This window comes from Hemitrygon akajei, chromosome 3 (assembly GCF_048418815.1).
Source record: "Hemitrygon akajei chromosome 3, sHemAka1.3, whole genome shotgun sequence".
Lineage (NCBI taxonomy): Eukaryota > Metazoa > Chordata > Chondrichthyes > Myliobatiformes > Dasyatidae > Hemitrygon > Hemitrygon akajei.
In genome coordinates, this window is record NC_133126.1 from 73,465,119 (window position 1) to 73,485,413 (window position 20,295).

At 38.8% G+C, this 20,295-nt stretch overlaps 1 protein-coding gene across 5 annotated transcripts in view; it reads right to left on the minus strand.

Annotated features, from left to right (window-relative positions):
- Positions 1 to 20,295, minus strand: part of fmn1 (formin 1) — a 381,596-nt gene that overhangs the window by 279,471 nt on the left and 81,830 nt on the right. Inside the window, exons 1-2 of one of the 5 annotated variants that reach the window (XM_073040130.1) lie at positions 10,114 to 12,336; positions 9,399 to 9,431 (exon numbers count right to left, since the gene is read on the minus strand). The exons of 3 other annotated variants lie outside the window; for them this stretch is intronic. In XM_073040130.1, the coding sequence (XP_072896231.1) occupies positions 9,399 to 9,431; positions 10,114 to 11,469 (1,389 nt within the window). In that variant the 5' untranslated portion in view covers positions 11,470 to 12,336. Of the gene's footprint in view, positions 1 to 9,398; positions 9,432 to 10,113; positions 12,337 to 20,295 lie in introns of those variants that run through there. One more of the 5 variants, XM_073040131.1, reaches the window with a different exon arrangement.

The following is a 20,295-nucleotide window of genomic DNA, read 5'->3' on the forward strand; positions in this document are numbered from 1 at the left end:
GCTTACCTTCATATTTCATCTTTTCTCTCCTCATAGCTTTTTTAGTTGCCTTCTGTTGGTTTTTAAAAGTTTCCCAATCTAACTTCCCACTGATTTTGCTATATTATATACCTCTCTTTTGCTTCTATGCTTCTTTGATTCCCCTTGTCAGTCATAGCTGTCTCACCCTCCTAGAATACTTATTCACCTTTGCGCCTTCTGAATTGCTCCCAGAAACTCTAGCTATTGCTGTTCTGCCATCATACTTGCTAGTGTCTCCTTCCACTCAACAGTAACTCTCTCGTGCCTTTGTAATTCTATTGAGTCCACTTAATACTGATACATCTGGCTTTAATTTTTTTCATCTCAAATTGGACTACTCTGGACTACCCGGATCATATTTTAGGCTCATTCCACCTAAAGTTTTTCTATTTTTAAATTTCACTAATGGATAGACCCAGTCAAAAATAATTATTTAAAACATTACAGATAAATGGCAAATATTAAGCAAAAATTGAAAATCAATATGTTAATTAATAACAAACTGATTAAAAGCAAGTAAAGAAAAATAATCAAATCATTTGCATTTACTTTTCCAGTCAGGATCAACAACATTAATTGTGTCTGTTATGCCAATTGCAGTTGATATTTTTACAGCTCAGTATTGTCAGACCTCCAGCTTATCTCTGATTTCAAGAAGTGAGATGAGATGAGCTGTCTTGTGATGCATGTTAACTAGTGGTTCTGGCCCATTGATGCATCAAGTGCCAACAGGGAAATCTATTCCTTTTAATGGGATTTACCAGTGATCAATAACCTTCCATCTACAAGGTTAGCTCACATGGATCCAGGGTGAGCTAATTTAATGGATACAGAATTAGATTGGTTCTTGGTGGGAGACAGAGGGTTGTTTTTGAGACTGGAGGCCTATAAAGCATTCATGTACTGCAGAAATTAGTGCTAGATCAACAACACACACAAAATGCTGGTGGAACGCCGCAGGCCAGGCAGCATCTATAGGGAGATGCACTGTTGACGTTTCAGGCCAAGACCCTTTGTCAGGACTAGATCAACAGTTGTTTGTCATTTACATTAATGATTTGGATGATGGCAGAACAGCAATAGCTAGAGTTTCTGGGAGCAATTCAGAAGGCGCAAAGATGAGTAAGTATTCTAGGAGGATGAGACAGCTATGACTGATAAGGGGAGTCAAAGACAGCATAAAAGCAAAAGAGAGGTATATAATATAGCAAAAACCAGTGGGAAGTTAGATTTGGAAACTTTTAAAAACCAACAGAAGGCAACTAAAAAAGCTATCAGGAGAGAAAAGATGAAATATGAAGGTAAGCTAGCTAATAATATTAAAGAGTATTCCAAAAGCTTTTTCAGATATATAAAGAGTAAAAGAGAGGCAAGAGTGGATATCAAACCACTGGAAAATAACTCAGGCGAGTTAGTAATGGGGGACAAATAAATGGTGGAATAATGAATAAGTATTTTATACCACTTTTTGCTGTGGAAGACATTAGCAGTGTGCCAGAATTTTGAGTGTAAGGGGGCAGAAGTGTACTTGCTATTACCAGGGAGAAGGTGCTTAGGAAGCTGTAAGTCTGACTTCTGAAAGAGGTACCTGAAGAGATAATGGAGGCATTAGAAATGATCTTTCAGGATCACTAGATTCTAGCATAGCTCCAGAGGACTGAAAAATTGCACCGTCACCCCATTCTTTAGGAAGGGAGGGAGGCAGAAGAAAATGAAGTTATACGCCAGCTAGCCAGAAGCTTCTTAACAAGATAAGGTATTACATATCTTGGTATAACAGGAAAGATACCAGCATAAATAGAAAATTAGTTGACTGTCAGGAGGAAAAGAGTGGGGAAAAAAGGGGGCCTTTTCTGGTTCATGTCCAAGTTTGCGGATGATTCAAAGATAGGTGGGGGGCAGGTCCTGTTGAGGAAGTAGGGAGTCTGTAGAAGGACTTAGAGAGATCAGAAAAATGAGCAAAGAAGTGGCAGACAGAATATAGTGTAGGGAAGTGTATGGTCATGCACTTTCGTAGAAGGAATAAAGCTGTAGACTACCTTACAAACAGGAAGAAAATTCAAAAATCAGGAAGTGCAAAGGTTACATAGGAGTCCTTGCGCAGGATTCTCTTAAGGTTAACTTGTAAGTTGAGTCTGTAGCAAGGAAGGCAAATGCAATGTTAGCATTCATTTCGAGATACTAGAACATAAAAAGCAAAGATGTAATGCTGAGGCTTTAAAAGGGGTTGGTAAGCCAACACTTGGAGTATTGTGAATAGCTTTGGGTCCATTATATAAGAAAAGATGTGCTGGCATTGGAGAGGTCCAGAAGAAGTTCAAGAGAATGATTCCAGAAATGAAAAAGTTAATGCAAAAGGAGCATTTGATGACTCTGTCTGACTCACTGGAGTTTATAAAAATGAGCAGGATCTCACTGAAACCTATCGAATATCAATGGGCCTATATAGAGCAGATGTGGAGAGGTTGTTTCCTATAGTGGGGGTGTCTAGGACCAGTGGGCACAGCCTCAGATTAGAGGGATGCCCATTTAGAACAAAGATAAGAGGAATTTACTTAGCCAGCAGGTGGTGAATCTGAGGAATTCATTGCCGCAGATGGCTGTGGATGCCAACTCATTGGGTATATTTAAAGAGATGGTTGCTAAGTTCTTGATTAGTAAGGATATCAAAGACTACAGGGAAAAGGCAGGAGAATGGAGTTGAGAGGGATAATAAATCAGCCACGATGGAATGGCGGAACAGACTCAATGGGCCAAATGGCCTAATTCTTTCTTGTTGTGTTATGGGAGAAATTTAAAGGAAATCTGAGGGACAGGTTTTCCCACACAGAATGTGGTGATTATGTGGAATGAGCCGACAGTGGAAATGGTAGGGGCAGATACAATCATAACAATTAGAAGGGCAGGTACTTGCAGAAAAAAAGCATGGAAGGGTTGAATACCTACTGCAAGAAAATGGGACTAACATAAGAATTAGCAATAAAGTGCAGGGAGCTGGACAGTAACATTTTCAACCTGTAAGTTACATTATCATTACTAATTTATTAGTTATTCATTAACTAATAGCAATTTTAGAGAACAACATGCCATGAATGGCATTTTTAATACCAAAACTCTTGCTTAATGAACTTTTCATATTTGAATGACTAATTTTAGGAAAATGGTACCGAAATAGTTATACAGCCCAGCTAGTGATACAGAAGCTAGAATAATAATTCAAAGAAGGGAGTCCAAATCTATCATGACAGTGAGTAGTTTAAAGTCAATTCATTAATTACAAATAGAATGCCAAACTTGTCTCAATAATATATGCTGTGCAACTGGAGCAAAGTCATGAGAATAACCTGGTTCACAAATGTCTTTTAAGGATTTTTTTAAAAAATGTCGAGTGGCCTACAAATGCTTCTAGATCTATAGCAACTAATCAATTCCTTCCTCCAACATGCACCCAATGGCATTTCAGCCAACCTTCTAAATTGCCAAAATTCTGACCATACAATCCACTCAATGAGCTGGCTGAATCCTGAAGGGCAAACTGTGGCAGGTAACAAGTGATTTAAAAAAAGCAAGAGAAAACCATTTTGATCACACCAATATCATTACTGGTAGGATTGACCACCATATAGCATTTATGCAGGCAAAGTCTTGCTTTAGGAACATATATCTTCCTTTGCTGTGCATGGTGCTATCACTGTATTTAAAAAGTCAGACTTAGTATCTCAAAACTAATCACTCATGTCTGCATTATGGACCACAATCTATTATCTAATGCAGGAGTTCCCAACCTGGGGTGCAAGATGCTATTTCAGGGGGTGCGACAAAGAGTGGCTTGTGTGCTTGAGTGACAAGTCACGAGTCATCGCTCAGCCAGCTGCCAGTGCGCCTTGAGAAGTGGTAGTAACGTTTGTTCCAAGCACACTCCAGTCTCCCGCTGCCTGAGTCGAGAGAGACGTAAACTCACTCCAGTTTCTTGCTGCCCTAGTCAGCGTTGAGGAGTCTCATCAGTGTTACCTGGGAGTTACACCTCAGAGTTGAGGAGTCTCATCAATTTACTGTTTACAATTTTTTCCTGAATAAATTAGAATCTAATTGCTCAATTTATATTTGCATTTTATGCACTGAGTTAAAAGCTTATTTTTTTTAAGTTCAATTTGTTCACCCGCTGTTTTGTATGTGGTTCAAAAATTAGAAATTAGACTTCTTTATCTTCAAATGTGATATTACTTTTGTAGGGGGTGCGAACATTAATCAAACATTCCTAGGGGTGTGGTGGATAGAAAAGGTTGGGAACCACTGATCTAATGAATAAGCGTAAAGGATGTCTGTGCCAGTAGTGTAGTAGTATCCACACTCAGACTTCGGAGATCCTGGATTCAAAACCAGACGGCTCCTTGCACACTTTCCACCCGTGCCACGTATGAACATAGAGTGAGCAACTCGACCTCATAAAACAGACAAACGTAAAACAGCAAGGTTGCCGTCCAATCTGCCAAACAAGGGACGGGGAGGAACTAAGCTTAAAGAATACTAGAGCATTATGGTTAACTTGGGGAAATTGAATCTGTGAAATATCCTACCATAGAAACAGGGGAAATTCAATAAATAATTTAAAAATTTAATATAACATCAGATATTGTGGCTGTGAAACCAAGACATTGTCAAAATCCAGCCAATACCCAAATGTATTTCAGAATCAGAATTAGGTTTAATATCACTGGTATATATCATGAAATTTGTTGTTTGCAGCAGCAGTACATTGCAAAACATAATTATAAAACACAAATTACAACTATATATATATATATAGATTAAATTAATTACGTAGTGCAAAAAGAGTGCAAAATAAATAGTGCGGTACTGTAGTAATCCAATCACAAGAAGAGAAAATCTGCAGATGCTGGAAATCCAAGACAGACAGACACAAAAGTGCTGGAGGAACTCAACAGGCCAGGCAGCATCTATGAAAAAGAGTAAACATTTGACATTTCGGACTGAGACCCTGCATCAGAACTGGAGAGAAAAGATGGGGGGAGGGGAGGAAGAAATTTGTCAGTAAGTGATAGGTGAATCCGGGAGAGAGGGAGGGGTGAAGTAAAAGAGCTGGGACGTCGATTGGTGAAAGAGATCAAGGGCTGGAGAAGGTGGAATCTGATGGGAGAGGACAGAGGCCATGGAAGAAAGGGAAGGGGGAGGATCCTCCAGAGGGAGGTGATGGGTAGGTGAGAAAATAAAATAAGAGAGGGAAATGGGAATGGGGAATGGTGAAGGAATGGGGGGGCTTTACCAGAAGTTCGGCAAATCAATGTTCATGCCATCATGTTGGAGGCTACCCAGATGGATTATAAGGTATTGCTCCTCTAACCTGAGTGTGGCCTCATTGCAGCAGTAAAGGAGGCCATGGACTGACATGTTGGAATGGGAATGGAAAGTGGAATTAAAATGGGTGGCCACTAGGAGATCCCACCTTTCCTGGTGGACAGAGCATAGGTGCTTGGCAAAGCAGTCTCCCAATCTACGTCAGGTCTCACCAACATACAGCAGGCCATACCAGGAGCACCAGGTACAGTAGCTGACATCAAAAGATTCACAGGTGAAGTGTCGACTCACCTGGAAGGACTGTTCGGGGCCCTGAATGGTAGTAAGGGAGGAGGAGCACCTACGCTTCATCCACCAGAAAAAGCAGGATCTCCCAGTGGCCACCCATTTTAATTCAACTTCCCATTCCCACACGTCAGTCCATGGCTTCCTCGTCTACCATAATGAAGCCATGCTCAGGTTGAAGGAGCAGCACCTTATATTCAGTTTGGGTAGCTTCCAACCTGATGGCATGATAAACAATTTTTTGAAATTCTGGTAATGGTAACCCCCCCACCTTCATGATTCCCCCATTCCCGTTTCCCTCTCTCACTTTATCTGTTACCTGTCCATCACATCCTTCTGGTGCTCCTCCCCCTTCCCTTTCTTCCATGGCTTTCCATCCTCTCCTGTCAGATTCTCCCTTCTCCAGCTTTTTACCTCTTTCACCAATCAACTTCCCAGCTCCTTTCTTCACCCCTGCTCCTCTCATGGTCCCACCTATCACTTACTACCTTGCATTTCTTCCTCCCCCCCCCCCCCCCCCCACTTTCTTACTCTGACTTCTCATCTTTTTTCCAGTTCTGGATGAAGGGTCTCAGCCCAAAACATTGATTGTTTACTCTTTTCCTTAGATGCTGCCTGGCCTGTTGAATTCTTCCAGCATTTTGTGTGTGTGTGTGTTCCTTTGCTATTCCTACCTGGATTTCCCTTTTTAAAAGCCTAGCAACCTATTCAGCTCAGACAATAAATGCTGAAATTAAGAAAAGCAATCTTTCAGACTACCATTAAGCTTCAACACCAGGGAAGCCAAGAGTCACTATAAATATGCATAAAATGCAGCCATATTGGTGAAAATACAAGCCTTTAGGTATATTAATCAAAGGCTAATTACAAAATTAAGTAAACCATGGCCAAAGAAACAGACCAATGTTTTGTAGTCAACTGCTTTCCATTGTGAATGATGGACAGTCAAATGGTCAATTGGAGAAGATAATTCCATCAACATACCCATCCTTGAAAAGAAAGAAGCTCAACATACCACTGGAAAAAAATTCAGCCCAATTATTGGCAAGTATCTTTAGACAGATGGACCATGTGGATGCTTGAACACACTTCAGTTTAAGTCCTCACCATCAGTGAAGCCAGACTTCAAACAACTTAATTCAATCATTTTACAACACTGGATGGAGCAATGACTGAGACTGCCATCAATATCATGTAACAGTGTTATAGCCTTGTGTTTTAGTATCAGGTACATGCAAGCAAAGCTATTTCATTGTAGCTATATTACTTGCATCTACCTGACAAATAGAGGGAAAAAATAACCTCCAATCACCTCACTTTAAACATTAGTTTCTCTGGAACCAGATATCCAAAGGAGAATGACAAAGAAAATGTCATCTTTTATAACTGCAACCTTAAAAATTGTTACCATCAGGAAGGAGGTATAGAAGCAAGAAGGCACATCCTCAGAGATTTAGGAACAGCTTCTTCACCTCTGCCATCTGATTTCTAAATGGACATTGAATCCATAAACACTACCTCACTTGTTTTTTGTTATTTCTATTTTTGCATTATTTTGAATTTAACTATTTAACATAGATATATACTGTATATACTTAATGTAATTTATTTATTCTAGATTTATCTTGTATTGCATTGTACTGCTGCCACTAAGTTAACAAATTTCACAATCTCTGCTGGTGATATTAAACCCAATACTGATGAAGATAATTTAAAACACTGCTCCTGTAAAGTTTTCTTATTAACCTATAGTCTTGTATCTAATACAAAGTCTTGTTCCCTCCCACACTAATCCTGCAGTCCCTTACTTGAGAAAGAACAGTTTCCATATTTTGCTGCTTGACTTCATAAAAAGCATTTAATAAACCATAATTGAAGTAGCAGAGAGCATTATGATTGAAAGTAAACAGAAGACTCTCTGGACCCATGAAAATAACCATTCTGTCTTTAATGGCTGTAACACATATTCACAAAAAGCTCCACTGAGGTCTCTTGTTATCAACATGTGTTACTCTAAGTGGGTGTTGCATTTTTGGACTTTCCATCCTTTAATGAAATCTTCTGCTGAAGCCCTAACTATCCTGTCAGATGAAGGCAGCAGATCCCACTTCACTATTCAATGAGCAAAGTGTCCACCTGATATCAAAACTGACATTTGTCCCTCAACTTACTCCAATAGAGAAATAATGCACCAAATAGTCTTCTTTGTAATTCTGGAACAAAAACTGATTTTTTGCATTGATCTTAAAATTCATTCCCGTACTTTGTTTAGGGATTGCTAATCTAACAAACAATATTAGTACTTCAGTAGCATCAATACCATGGGTGTCTGCTGTTCCACAACACATAAGAAAATAGAAGTAGCAGCACACCTAGCCCCTCAGGCCTGCCCTTTCCCTATTAAACATAATTGTGGCTATCTATCCCAGCCTTCAACCACTCTTCTGTCCCAATTCATTATAGCCATCAATTTCCAATGTTTCAAAATGTATCTGCCTCCTCTTTAAATACCTCCAGTCATCCAGTCTCTGCATCCCTCCGGGGATTTCAGAGATTTGTCACCCTCTGCAAGAGATCTGCAGGAAGAAATTTCTGTGCACTTCATTTGTAAATGACCATCTTTTAGCTATATCCCCTTGTTTGAGACTCTACCATTAGTGGGCATTTCTTAGCATCTATTCTGTCATGCGTGCTTAGGATTTTAGACAGTCCACTCTGATTGCTCCTCATTCAGTTAAACTCCAAAAATGAAATACAGATACAACTTTTTAGTAACTTCCTCTCAACCTATGTATTAGCCAAGTGAATCTCTTTCCATTGCCTCCAATGCTAGTATATAATTCCTTAAAGAAGAGCGATAAAGCTGTTTATTGAACTCCACAGATGACTCATTAACATTCGGGACAATTGTAACAATACTTCCCTATTTTGAAACTTCAGACAGCTTCAATAAACACCAATATGCCATCCTATAGTAAGGTACAAAAAAAACCCGATGTCTCAAATTGCACTGTGATTGTTCCTTATTAGAAAGTGGGAAATGGAAGTCCTAATGAGAAATAGATTAACAGGATTTTTCAGTGTTTTTACTTCATAAGTAAAATTAATACCTTGCATATTTTATTTAATGGTAATGGTACCAAGACGATAAAGGACCAAAGTGACCCATGTGGGATTAACATGTAGCATTAGTGATCACATTTTATCTAAGCTAATGAGCACTTGGCTTTCTTCATCTGTTTTGGTTTATCACTTTTCAGTTTGTCAGTGAGTAGTCAAATCTCACTGAAATTAATTAGTTGCAACAAAGCTTACCCAGCAAACTTATATATTCCCTCAAAGTATTATACTGAACCAGTTAATAAAGTCAAATTAACCAATAAGATGATGGCCTCACCCTAAGATACAATTTCAGTATGTGCGTCGTAAGCACATTAACCACACCCAATAAATCTAATTTAATGTCACTTTATTACAAATAACACTGCAGAATCCTCAGTGAAGCTTTTTATGAAAAATACGGATTGAAGGAAATAGATTTCAAGAACTTAAACTGCATCTCTTTGGTGTACTAGCATAAGGCCACAAGAAATAATCCCTGCATCCAGTGTCAGAAAAGTGTCTTTGACTGGGATTTGCTTTAAAAATTTGTTTAAAATGGAACCTATGAATTAGCAGTCAAAACTATGTATAGAGAGAAGGACAAAGTAGGTGAACATGTTGTGAAGAAGTTATTGACCTAAAAATAGGTGGAACACATTTTCATTTCTACTCACTGTTTGGATCTGGGCTTCACTGAGGCTTTCACTCTACAGTAACACATGGAGAATATGGGAAGGAGCATTAAGTCAGTCATTAAAAACATAAAATAAAATCATAAAGGAACATAATTAAAACCACCTGAGTAAATATTAATTAAAAATGATCCTATATGTATAGTTCTGCATTGGGCTTCATTAACTGTGAAATTTTCACAGAAATTAATATAGAAAGAAGATGGGAATTTGAGATCAGACAATCCAGTGGGTGACTTAAAGTTAATTTACATAAAAGTTCAGGGAACAAGAAAACTGCCAGTGGATACCTACAGAAAGCCTAACTTTTATAAAGATATGTGCAATAACATGCAAATGGTAAGCATACATTACATTATCATAGCAAACAAGTTAATCTGTTACAATTTGACAAATGCAATATTTAATGCTAGATGAGTAACACTTAAAAACAACTCATTATTTTTCAAATGAAAAATAATTTTGATTGTTAATATAACCTCTGTTTTCATAACACGTATTACCTAAATGGCAGATTTTTAAAGTACATGTATACTTTTTCTTACTATACATGTCCTTTTATTTTCATATTTATATTATTTATATTTTCAGAACTCAGATGAGTTAAATTTAAACTAGTTATAACCATAACTGTCTGTTAATATTTGATAATATAACATAGGTTTTCAAAACATAAGAAAAAGGGGTTTCAACATACGGATTTTCCTTCTGTGGATTCTGCGGGGTTTTTCTGTTCAGAAGATTGCTTTAGGAATGATCTTTCAAATATAGCTTTTAAGGATTCCTTTTCTTGCCTTTTTTTCTTTTTCAGGCTTTCCAGATCCAGTGCATCTTTTTTGACAGTACGGACCGAGAAAAAGGATTTGAAACTTTCCAAAGTATTCTCACTAGGGGCACGAATAGGTGCTTCAGCTGGTGCTGATTCTTCTTGTGGTGCTTCATTTGTCTTTTCAGAATTCTTAGATTCATCAGCAACATCTGTTTTATTATCCACATTGGGTGCATCAAAAATCAACTGACTGAGCTGCTCCAAAAGTCCCGAATTCTTCTTTGGGTCCTGTAACCTTCCTTCATCTTTTCTCTTTGGTAATGATTCTGCCAAGAGTTTTGTTGTAGATTTCTGTCCCGGTTGAGTCAATTTTAACATTGCCAAATCAGTATCTCTTTGTTTAATCTCTGAAATTGTCTCCCTTGCCTCACCTGTAGCACCTTTCTTCAATAAACGCAAACCACTAAATAGAGGAGGCATCTGAAAGGCTTTCTCCAACTGTGTAACAGAACCTTGGGTAGAACTGTTAGAACTGTCAGCTGACATAGGTAATGCTAAATTATTCCCCAACTTAAATAGTGATTTTTGTTCTGTTCCAGTATCATTATTGATGTTTTCTGTTTTACCTTCAGGTTTAGAAGTTATCTCGGTCTCCTCTGTTTCAGTAATATCAATGATTTCTTGTTGCTGACTTGATGTAGGATCCTCATCCTTTTGTAAATTATGCTCCGGAGTGTGCTCTGAATTTTCATTACTTGTCAATACAACTTCAGTTTCACTGATTTGCTTTTTGTCCTGTCCAGCTTCATCCTCTGAGTCAGTATCACTTGTTGTTTGAACCCGAATCACATGCACTTTATCATCATCTAAGTCTCTGATTAATGGCTGTGCCAACGAATGCTCAGGTTCACAGGATATTTTTTGCTTTTCAGTACTTTCAATTTGAGTTTTGTCATCTATTGACTTTTCTTGCACTGTGTTGATTTTTTCTTTTTCTTCTTTTGCTTCAGCAACAACCTGCTCATCAGATTTAGTGGTATCATTCTTCTCCTTACTATTATCAGATGCAGTGTTGGGACTTAGAGAGCGATAAAAAGTTAATAATGCATTGCCTTGTTCAACTTTTTGTTTTGTTGTTTCTGAGATTGGCTTGGTCCCACTGCGTTGGCCCATAAATGGCATTTTCATTGAAAATGAAGAGAAGAGTGATGAAGCAGCTTCTGGGGCTGAAGCTGCTGAATCTTTTTCCTGATGCATTTCAGCACTACTTAAATTTTCTGTCATATTGCTACTACTAAGCAAACTTATAACTGCCTTTCTGAAAATGTTTAGTTAAGTAATTTAACACGTCTTATATCAGCTGCTAATAATTAATGGTTTTATAATGTTCACAATTTCCAAAATCTGTATGATTCTAAAGTGTACTTCAATCTTTGCCCTCCATAGCCCCAATCACAACTAGTTTATTATATCCCCCAAACTAAAATGTAAAATCTGTGAGCACTTAATGAAAATAGGATTTTCAATCTCCTACAAACAAACATTGCTGTCTGACAGCATCTATATATTAAAGGAATATTGCTGTTGCTGTGCTTTCTACTTCATTAATTAGAACAAAAATATATTTTCAGCTACCTAAAAAATCCAACAGATTAATATAGTTATCCTAATTACATGCAATTTTCTCTCCACCCAAAATTAAAGTGTAGGAAGAAATACTGAGTACCCTGACTGAGAAGGCCTATACCTTCAAGCTGAACCTTAAAATTACAAAAATTTGTCAAGCAAAATTAAATTCCAATACAAAAGCAGGAATGAACTTCTGAGAACATCTTTCCTGTTGTTTCTCCGGTCTTTAAGGTTTCTTCACTGGCATTCCAAAATCCAAGAGCTCGGCAGGGAAAGATTAAACCGGCTTCGCCAGAGTCTCAAATCACCCATAAAGTTCATACTGGCGTGAAGCTAGAGGGCTGCAGGCCTGAAATCACCGGATAATTCTGCATTCTGAACAGAAGTTGAAAATCTAAAGTCTTTGACAGAGAACACAAGTAACTTTCCTCCTTCGGCGACTTCCAGCCTTCAGCTGGAATGCGAGTTTCCGGCTTGACTGTGAAGCATAAAAGCCCACAGAACTGGTTTCATATTTCCAACTCCTTCAACTACTTCCGCAGTCCAGGCAGGTAGTTATCAAAAACCCCACCCAGTATGAACAGTAGGAGTAGTGAGCAATCTGACAGCAAGCGTAGTTGAACAACTGAAAGTATTTGCTATGTAATCAGAATATGAAGGACTACAGCTTAAAGAAGAACGCACAGCTACTCACATTTTCCCTTTCTGACTCAAAACCACTTAGTTTTTCCAGATGGAATTCTGTGAGCCTCTCTTACTGTGGAATGACTGATCACATCAGACCACAATATTTTTTCAAAAATGTTACGTCTTCATAACATCAACAGTAAGAAGTTATAAGAACAGATGAACAACACCCTTAGAATTTGGAATAAGGGAATATAGCTAAATATTCAGACAGTGAATATATAATTGCTTACATGTTGAGTTAGAGGAAATGTTGTTTGTTTATATTGTGGGCAGCTCCTGACTTTGCAAATAGCTGCTAAAGAAAGTCAACATCTGTTAACAGTTAATTCAAATAGGTCCTACTATAAAAAGAAATAGCCCAGAGAAACAGTTTAAATTTAGAACAATATGCAAGCTATATATCTCAATTCTCTGCTCTTGAACCAGTTTTTGAACAATTATAGTACATTCTGCATTAACCACATTATCTTCACTCTTGGCTGTGTACATAAACTTGCATGGCTATCAGAGCTCAGCTTTACATTAACCAATGCTGGCTGAAAACTTCATTTTTCAAGGATTAAGAATTCTAAATTTAACATTATTATACATTGTAATTATTTCTGCCTTACATCCATATCCAAGTAGCAGAGAAAAAAAAGGTAACTGTAATGCAAGTAATTCAGAGGACTAAAGCGCATGTAAATGGAAGCTCAGTTCGCTGTTTTTCAGTTTGGGAAGTGACTGATAGCAGACTTACAGCAGACCTTGGACAAAACAATGAAAAAAAAGATAGATAAAGGAAGTTTTTTTTAAAAGAAAAGGACAAAAAGATCTTGTACAGAGTGACAAAGACAGACCAATGGATATGAAATGCAATACAAACCTGCTGATAAGCAGATTTAAATGAGCAACCTCAGATAGCCTCATTTCATAAGGGGTGTTAATAATTTAAAAAGTTCATTAATCATTAACAATAGCTTGATCTCAATGTTAGCCCAAATTCACAGGGTTAGCTTGTAAAAGTAGTGACAGTGAACAGAAACTGAACATCTGACATTGTGATCTCACTGCATATATGATAGCTTCACAGCGGCTCTCCTGAGCAACTCTTTGGAAACATGTAACATTAGACATCAAGTTTATTCTTTTCTTAAACTGAGCAGAATTGTGCCTGTCCTCTTCTCAGTATCTTAGAACTGCTTTCAGCTTACTGCTGTTTATAGATACCTGTCTCCTAATGGTTAAATAGGTCCTGGATTTCCATTTTCTGGTAATGATTCCCAAGAGTCACTTTACAGGTGCTAATTGTAATGGACCTGGCTGTAGTCCAGACTCTGAACACATTACTGCTCCAGTTTGTTGGAAACTTACATGTTATCAATGAGGCACTATCTTTTAAATATCTGCTTCTGTTGTTCTGGGGCTAAGCTGATGAAGATTACAAAGCAAATTGTGTGGTGGTTAGTCCAAGTCATTTGAATGTGTCATGGTCTGATTGGCACACTCCACCTCCCAGATTCACACTCAGAAGTTCATGTAATCCAAGAAGTGCCAGCTCCCGAATCAAAGGTTTTACCACAAGGTCTGCTGCCGGGCACTCTGGTGAAATAGTGTTAGCAATGACAAGGCTGTGGTCTAACCATCAAGTCAAAATGACACCTCCATCCAAATTAGCTTTCACTACTCCCTGTTTACCAACAATGCTGCTATGGAGCATTGCCATTTTTTCTAAATCAAATCACTGAAATAACCCAAGTGTTCTGTTTGTTTCCATTCAGGATGCATTCAGGATCTAAAGTTAAGACCTATGTATGGGTTTTATTTCCACAGTAGGAATACTTGTTGCTGAGACTCTAGATAAGTTCAGTCTTGACAGCAAATCTCACCTCATGATTAAGTGTTCCCCCCTTTGCTTGTCATACCTCTCTGAGGGCAGGCTTAGGATGGAAACCTCACTAAACCCCAAAGGAAAAGCTAAAAGTTGTGGTTAAAAACAAAATCTATGACTTAATATTACAAATTGTGAAGGGGTGAGTACAACTTACTGAAAACTGGTTCTCAGTGCTGTCAAAGTCACCTTTGGCCCAAACACCCAAGGGCCACTCCACTAACAGCCAAACATATTAATGCCAGAGAGATACCCAGCATCTGCTGGAATGAACGCTTCAAGGAATGTATCAATCATGTACTTATCAGTCCTTACACAACACCATCATTTGACAACAAAGATTAATAAGGAGACGCTGTAAAACACTGGACCACTTGGACAACAGCAATACCTACGTCAGGCCGCTGTTTATTGATTACAGCTCAGCATTCAATACCTACAGCGTTCCCTCAGTAGGCTTTAAAATCTGGACCTCTGTAGCTTCCTCTGCAACTGGATCCTTGACTTCCTCATTGGATAACAATTTCCTCCTCGCTGACAATCAACGGGCACAAGGATAAGTGTATAGCTCACTGCTCTACACTATGACTGTATGGCTAGGCACAGCGCAAATACCATCTATAAATTTGTTGACAACGCAACTGGTGTCAGCAGAATCTCAGATGGTGACGAGGAGGCATACAGGTGTGAAACAGACTGGCTGGTTGCGTAGTGGTGTCATAAGAACAACTTTGCACTCACCATCAGTAAGATTAAGGAACTGACTGTGGACTTCAGGAAGGGGAGGTCATGCACTGGTCTTCATCAAGGGGTCAGCAATGGAAAGGGTGAGCTTGGGTGTCAACATCTCTGAAGATCTATCCTGGGCCAATTATTAACACCGCACCAGCGGCCATAGTTGATTAGGAATTTGAGAAGATTTAGAATGCTACCAAGGACTCTAGCAAATTTCTACACATGTAACAAAGAGAGCACTCTAACTGGCATCACCACCTGGTATGGAAGGGCCACTGCACAGAATCAGAAGAAGCTGCAGAGGGGTATAAACTCTGCTATCTCCATCATGGGCACTAGCCTCTCCACCGTCCAGGAAATCTTCAAAAGGTGATGCCTCAAACATGTGGCACTAACACCCAGGATATACTCTCTTCTCATTATTACCATCACAGGGAAGGTACAAGAGCCCAAAGACACACACTTAATGTTTTAAGAACAGCTTCTTCCCTGACATTCCCATCAGATTTCTGAATGGTCAATAAATACTACCTCACTACATATATATTACAAATTTGCCCTTCATTCCACGTTGACAAATAGAGTACCGTGCAAAAGACTTGGGGGGGGGGGGGGGGGGGGGTCTGTGTGTGTGTGTGTGTGTGTGTGTGTGTGTGTGTGTGTGTGTGTGTGTGTGTGTGTGTGTGTGTGTGTGTGTGTGTGTGTGTGTGTGTGTGTGTGTGTGTGTGTGTGTGTGTATTTTATATATATATATATACATACACATACACACACATACATACACGCACGTATGTGTATATATATATAAAATCTTTTTTATAGTTGATAATATATTTTATGTACTACTCTTGCAAAATAATAAATTCCATGACATATGTCACCAATAATAAACGTGATACTGATTCTGAAAATGTAGACCACCTTTCACACCTCAGGACCAACTCTAAACAAATACAAACATAAGTGCTTGAAAATCCAAACCTCAACACCAGCACAACATCATAAAGTAGGACTTCCATTCCAAGCTCCAGCACTGTAAGATTATCAGGTGAACAGAGGAAGTTGTTCAAGGATGTGCTGAAAGCTTCTATTAAAAGATACAAGATCTCCTCTAATTCACAGGAATCCTTGGCCAATGGCAATGGAGGAGGAACACATGTAATGATATTATGAATCCCAAGTCCATTCACTGGGAGCTCAGGGAAGCTCTGTGTAAATGGCAGAAAAGCCACTTTCCCAAAATACCCACTTACTTTCCCAGGAAATCACTGACTGAACCATCTATGATAGTATACTCGACTCACACATTGATCTCACTGACCCCATCAAAACTCCCAGAATATGCATGGAAATAAATCATTCTGAATAATAAGTATTTCCCAGGAGAGAAAAAAAAACACTTCTTAGTTAAGGGCTGCCATTGCAGCAACACAGTCATATCTAAAGGAAGGGCAATCTCAAAGGCCCAGAAACAGCAGTAGATGATGCAGACGAATTTGCAGCTAAATAACAGTGGCTCATGATGGACAAACAGCTCAGAGGAGGCCTTACCTGGGAAAAAGGTATAATTCTGTATTATGCCAGAATACTAGTGTCTAAGGAGGTTCAGAACATGATGGCAGGTGGAGCACATTAATACACTTAAAGTGGTACAGAAATGCAGCATATTTCCACTTATTTACACCAAACCCACATTAGTCTTCACTTTTATTCTCCTCACAATCCCAACAACATCCTCTACTGCCCACCTCCACAGTTTCTGCCACTCATCTTCCATTCCGATCAGAGGCTATAGATCTAAAACTCGGTTTCTCTCCCATAAAAGCTACGTAGCTTGCAGAAGGCAAGACGATGCCTAACTTTAATTTGGAGATTGTCAACTAAAACTTGAAAACTTCTACAAATGTACCATGGAGAGCATTCCAACTAGCTGCATCACCCTCTGGTATGGGGTGGGGGGGGGGGGGGGGGTCTACTGCACTAGATCAAATTAAGTTGCAGAAACTTGTAAAATGATTCAGCTCCATCATGGGTATTAACCTCCATAGCATCCAAGACATTTTCAAGGAGTGGTGCCTTAGGAAGGCATTATTAAGAAACCCCACCCCTAGAACATGCCCTCTTCTCATTGTACCTCCATTCAGACAGTAAAAAAGTGTTAAAGGCACACACTCAGTGATTTAGGAACAGCTTTTTCCCCTCTGCCATCCAATTCTAAATGGACATTGAACTTGTAAACAGTACCTCAATACTTCTTCTGTTTGTTTTTTTTGCACTATTTTAAATTAACTATTTAATATACATATATTACAGTAAGCATACACATAAATCAGAATCAGGTTTATTAGCACCAGCATGTGATGTGAAATTTGTTAACTTAGCAGTAGCAGTTCAATGCAATATATAATCTAGCAGAGAGAGAAAAAATAATAAATGAAATAAAACATAATAATAAATAAACAAGTAAATCAATTATGTATATCGAATAAAACACGAGTGAATCTGCAGATGCTGGAAATAAATAAAAACACAAAATGCTGGCAGAACTCAGCAGGTCGAAACGTCATCACTACCTCCTCCCATAGATGCTGTCTGGCCCGCTGAGTTCTGCCAGCATTTTCTGTTTTTACGTATATCGAATAGATTTTTTTAAAATGTGCAAAAACAGAATACTGTATATTTAAAAAAATGAGGTAGTGTCCAAAGCTTCAATGTCCATTTAGGAATCAGATGGCAGAGGGGAAGAAGCTGTTCCTGAATTGCTGAGTGTGTGCCTTCAGGCTTCTGTATTTCCTACCTGATGGTAACAGTGAGAAAAGGGCATGCCCTGGGTGCTGGAGGTCCTTAATAACGGACGCCGCCTTTCTGAGATACTGCTCCCTAAAGATATCCTGGGTACATTACAGGCTAGTGCCCAAGATATACTTACATATACACACATATACTTACTGTAATTCAGTTTTTTTATCTATATTTATATGTATTTCATTGTATTGATGTCATAACTTTTTAATGCCATGGATCCCTACCATTAACTGAGAGGTCTGTGGACTCCAGGTTCGGAACCCCTGCTTTAAAGTATCGCTATCATACCTACGTCTACCATCTCCCCTGGTAGCACATTTCAGACACATACCATCCTGTTTAAAAAAAAAACTTGCACATCTCCATTAAACTGCTCCCCCCCCCCACCTTAAACCCATGACCTCTCATATTTGAGATTTGTACCCTGAGAAAAAGACTGACCACCCACCCTACTTTATGCTTCACATAATTTTACACATGTCTATTAGGTCTCCCCTCATCCTTGTATACCCCAAAACAAACAATCAAAAGTTCTGTGATGTAGGGTGTTGACTCAAAACGTCAATAATTCCATTGCATTCCCCACCAACAATAAAAGATGCTGTTGACTGAAATTTCCTCCAGCAGTTTATTTTTTGCTCCAAGTTTGTCCAACCTCTTATTATAGTTAATACATTTCAACCAAGATAACATCCCGGTGAAGATCTTCTGTACGTTCTCCAAAGCGTTCGTGTCATTCCTGTAGTATAATGTCTAGAATTGCATTGAATACTCCAAATGTGGCCTAACTAAATTTTTTATGCAGCTGTAATGCAATATTCTAACTTTTATACTCAATGCCCTGAACTTTGAAGGTAAGCGTACATTATGCTTTCATTACCACCCTACCTACTTGTTTTGCCACCTTCAGGGAACTATGAACTGGCACCCAAGATCCCTCTGTAAATTAATGCTTCTAAAGGTCTTTCCAATTACTGTATACCAGTAGGAGCATTTGATCTCCTACATTTTCATATTATCAGCAAATTTAAAGGAGAACACTGGGGATCTGTTGGACTCCATTTGACCCTTCCAGGGAAATCAACCAATTAAATAAGTAAGAGGTGAGCTTAGGAGGGTGATGGCGCCTAACGGCAACTCCTTTGCTTTGATCTTTGGAAGCAGCTCTATTTCTATCTTTAATATCTTTTTTTTCATTTTCAGGGTTGTTTTGAAGACCCTGACCTGGAGTTACACGTTGACTTTGGTTCTTTGCGGATATGGAACCTGCTCTTGGGGCCTCATGGCCGGCCACTTTTCAATATGCCAAGGACGTGGGCTGGAAGGTTAGTGTGCCTTCAGGGTGCCAGATTTTCATGGCTCTGGAGACGGGTGGATTCAAGGCCGGTGCTGCTGCCTCATGCACCATGGGAGTTAGCTGCTGGTTGTGTGCTCAGAGGCCTGAGTTCTTTGGGCACAGAGCTCGGAAAAAGTGACGCAATGGACTTTTAACACCAGAAATGAAGGAGTTGCTTTGTTATGTCTCCCCTCTTGCTGTGAAACGGGGACATCTCTTTTTCCTTTATGAGGGAGAGAGCGAGAGCCTGTAGTATGTTGAATTACTGGTTGAACGAGTAGACTTTGGGGTACTACAAGTTTGTGTCTTTATTGACGCTTGCTGCATGCTTGAGTGCTCGGTGGGGGGTGCTGATGCTTTTTTGCTGGTGGGAGAAGGGGGTCGTTGCTTTGCTGCTGCTTATGTATGGGAAGGGGGAGTAGAGAGGGCTCTGGGGTGCTAACATTTAACTGTCATTCATTCTTTGGGGTACTCCCCTGTTTTTGTGAATGTTTGTAAAGTAAAAGAATTTCAGGATGTAAATTGTATACATTTTCTGACATTAAATGTACCTATTGAAACATGTACGTTAACAACTCAGAAACAAACATAAAAGAATAGGTGGAACAAACAGTGAAGGCATATCCTTTTAACTTCATTTCCTAGACAGGAGAATACTATCAAATCTTCCTGTAATTGCAGGCTGATAATTTTTTTTCTTAGTTAAGTTAATGCCATACTATATCCATCCTATGTTCAGCTTGGCACTCATTAGTTGTGTGCTTTTCTATAGTAGCCAAGTGATACACCACAAAAGAAATAACATTTATAATATTAAACAGCAACTTGAAATACTGAATTATTTCAATGCCATTTTCACAAATTCTGCACACATGGTCAACACTATCACATTGAAATACAAATCAGCAACAAATGTAGATTAAGAATTCCAATGATGAGCCACAACCATCACAAAAACCAAATCAAATCACTAAAATCACTTGCATTTATAAAAATATAGCAAAAACTGTCATTGCTTATACACAAGTAAGATCTACTGAATTGG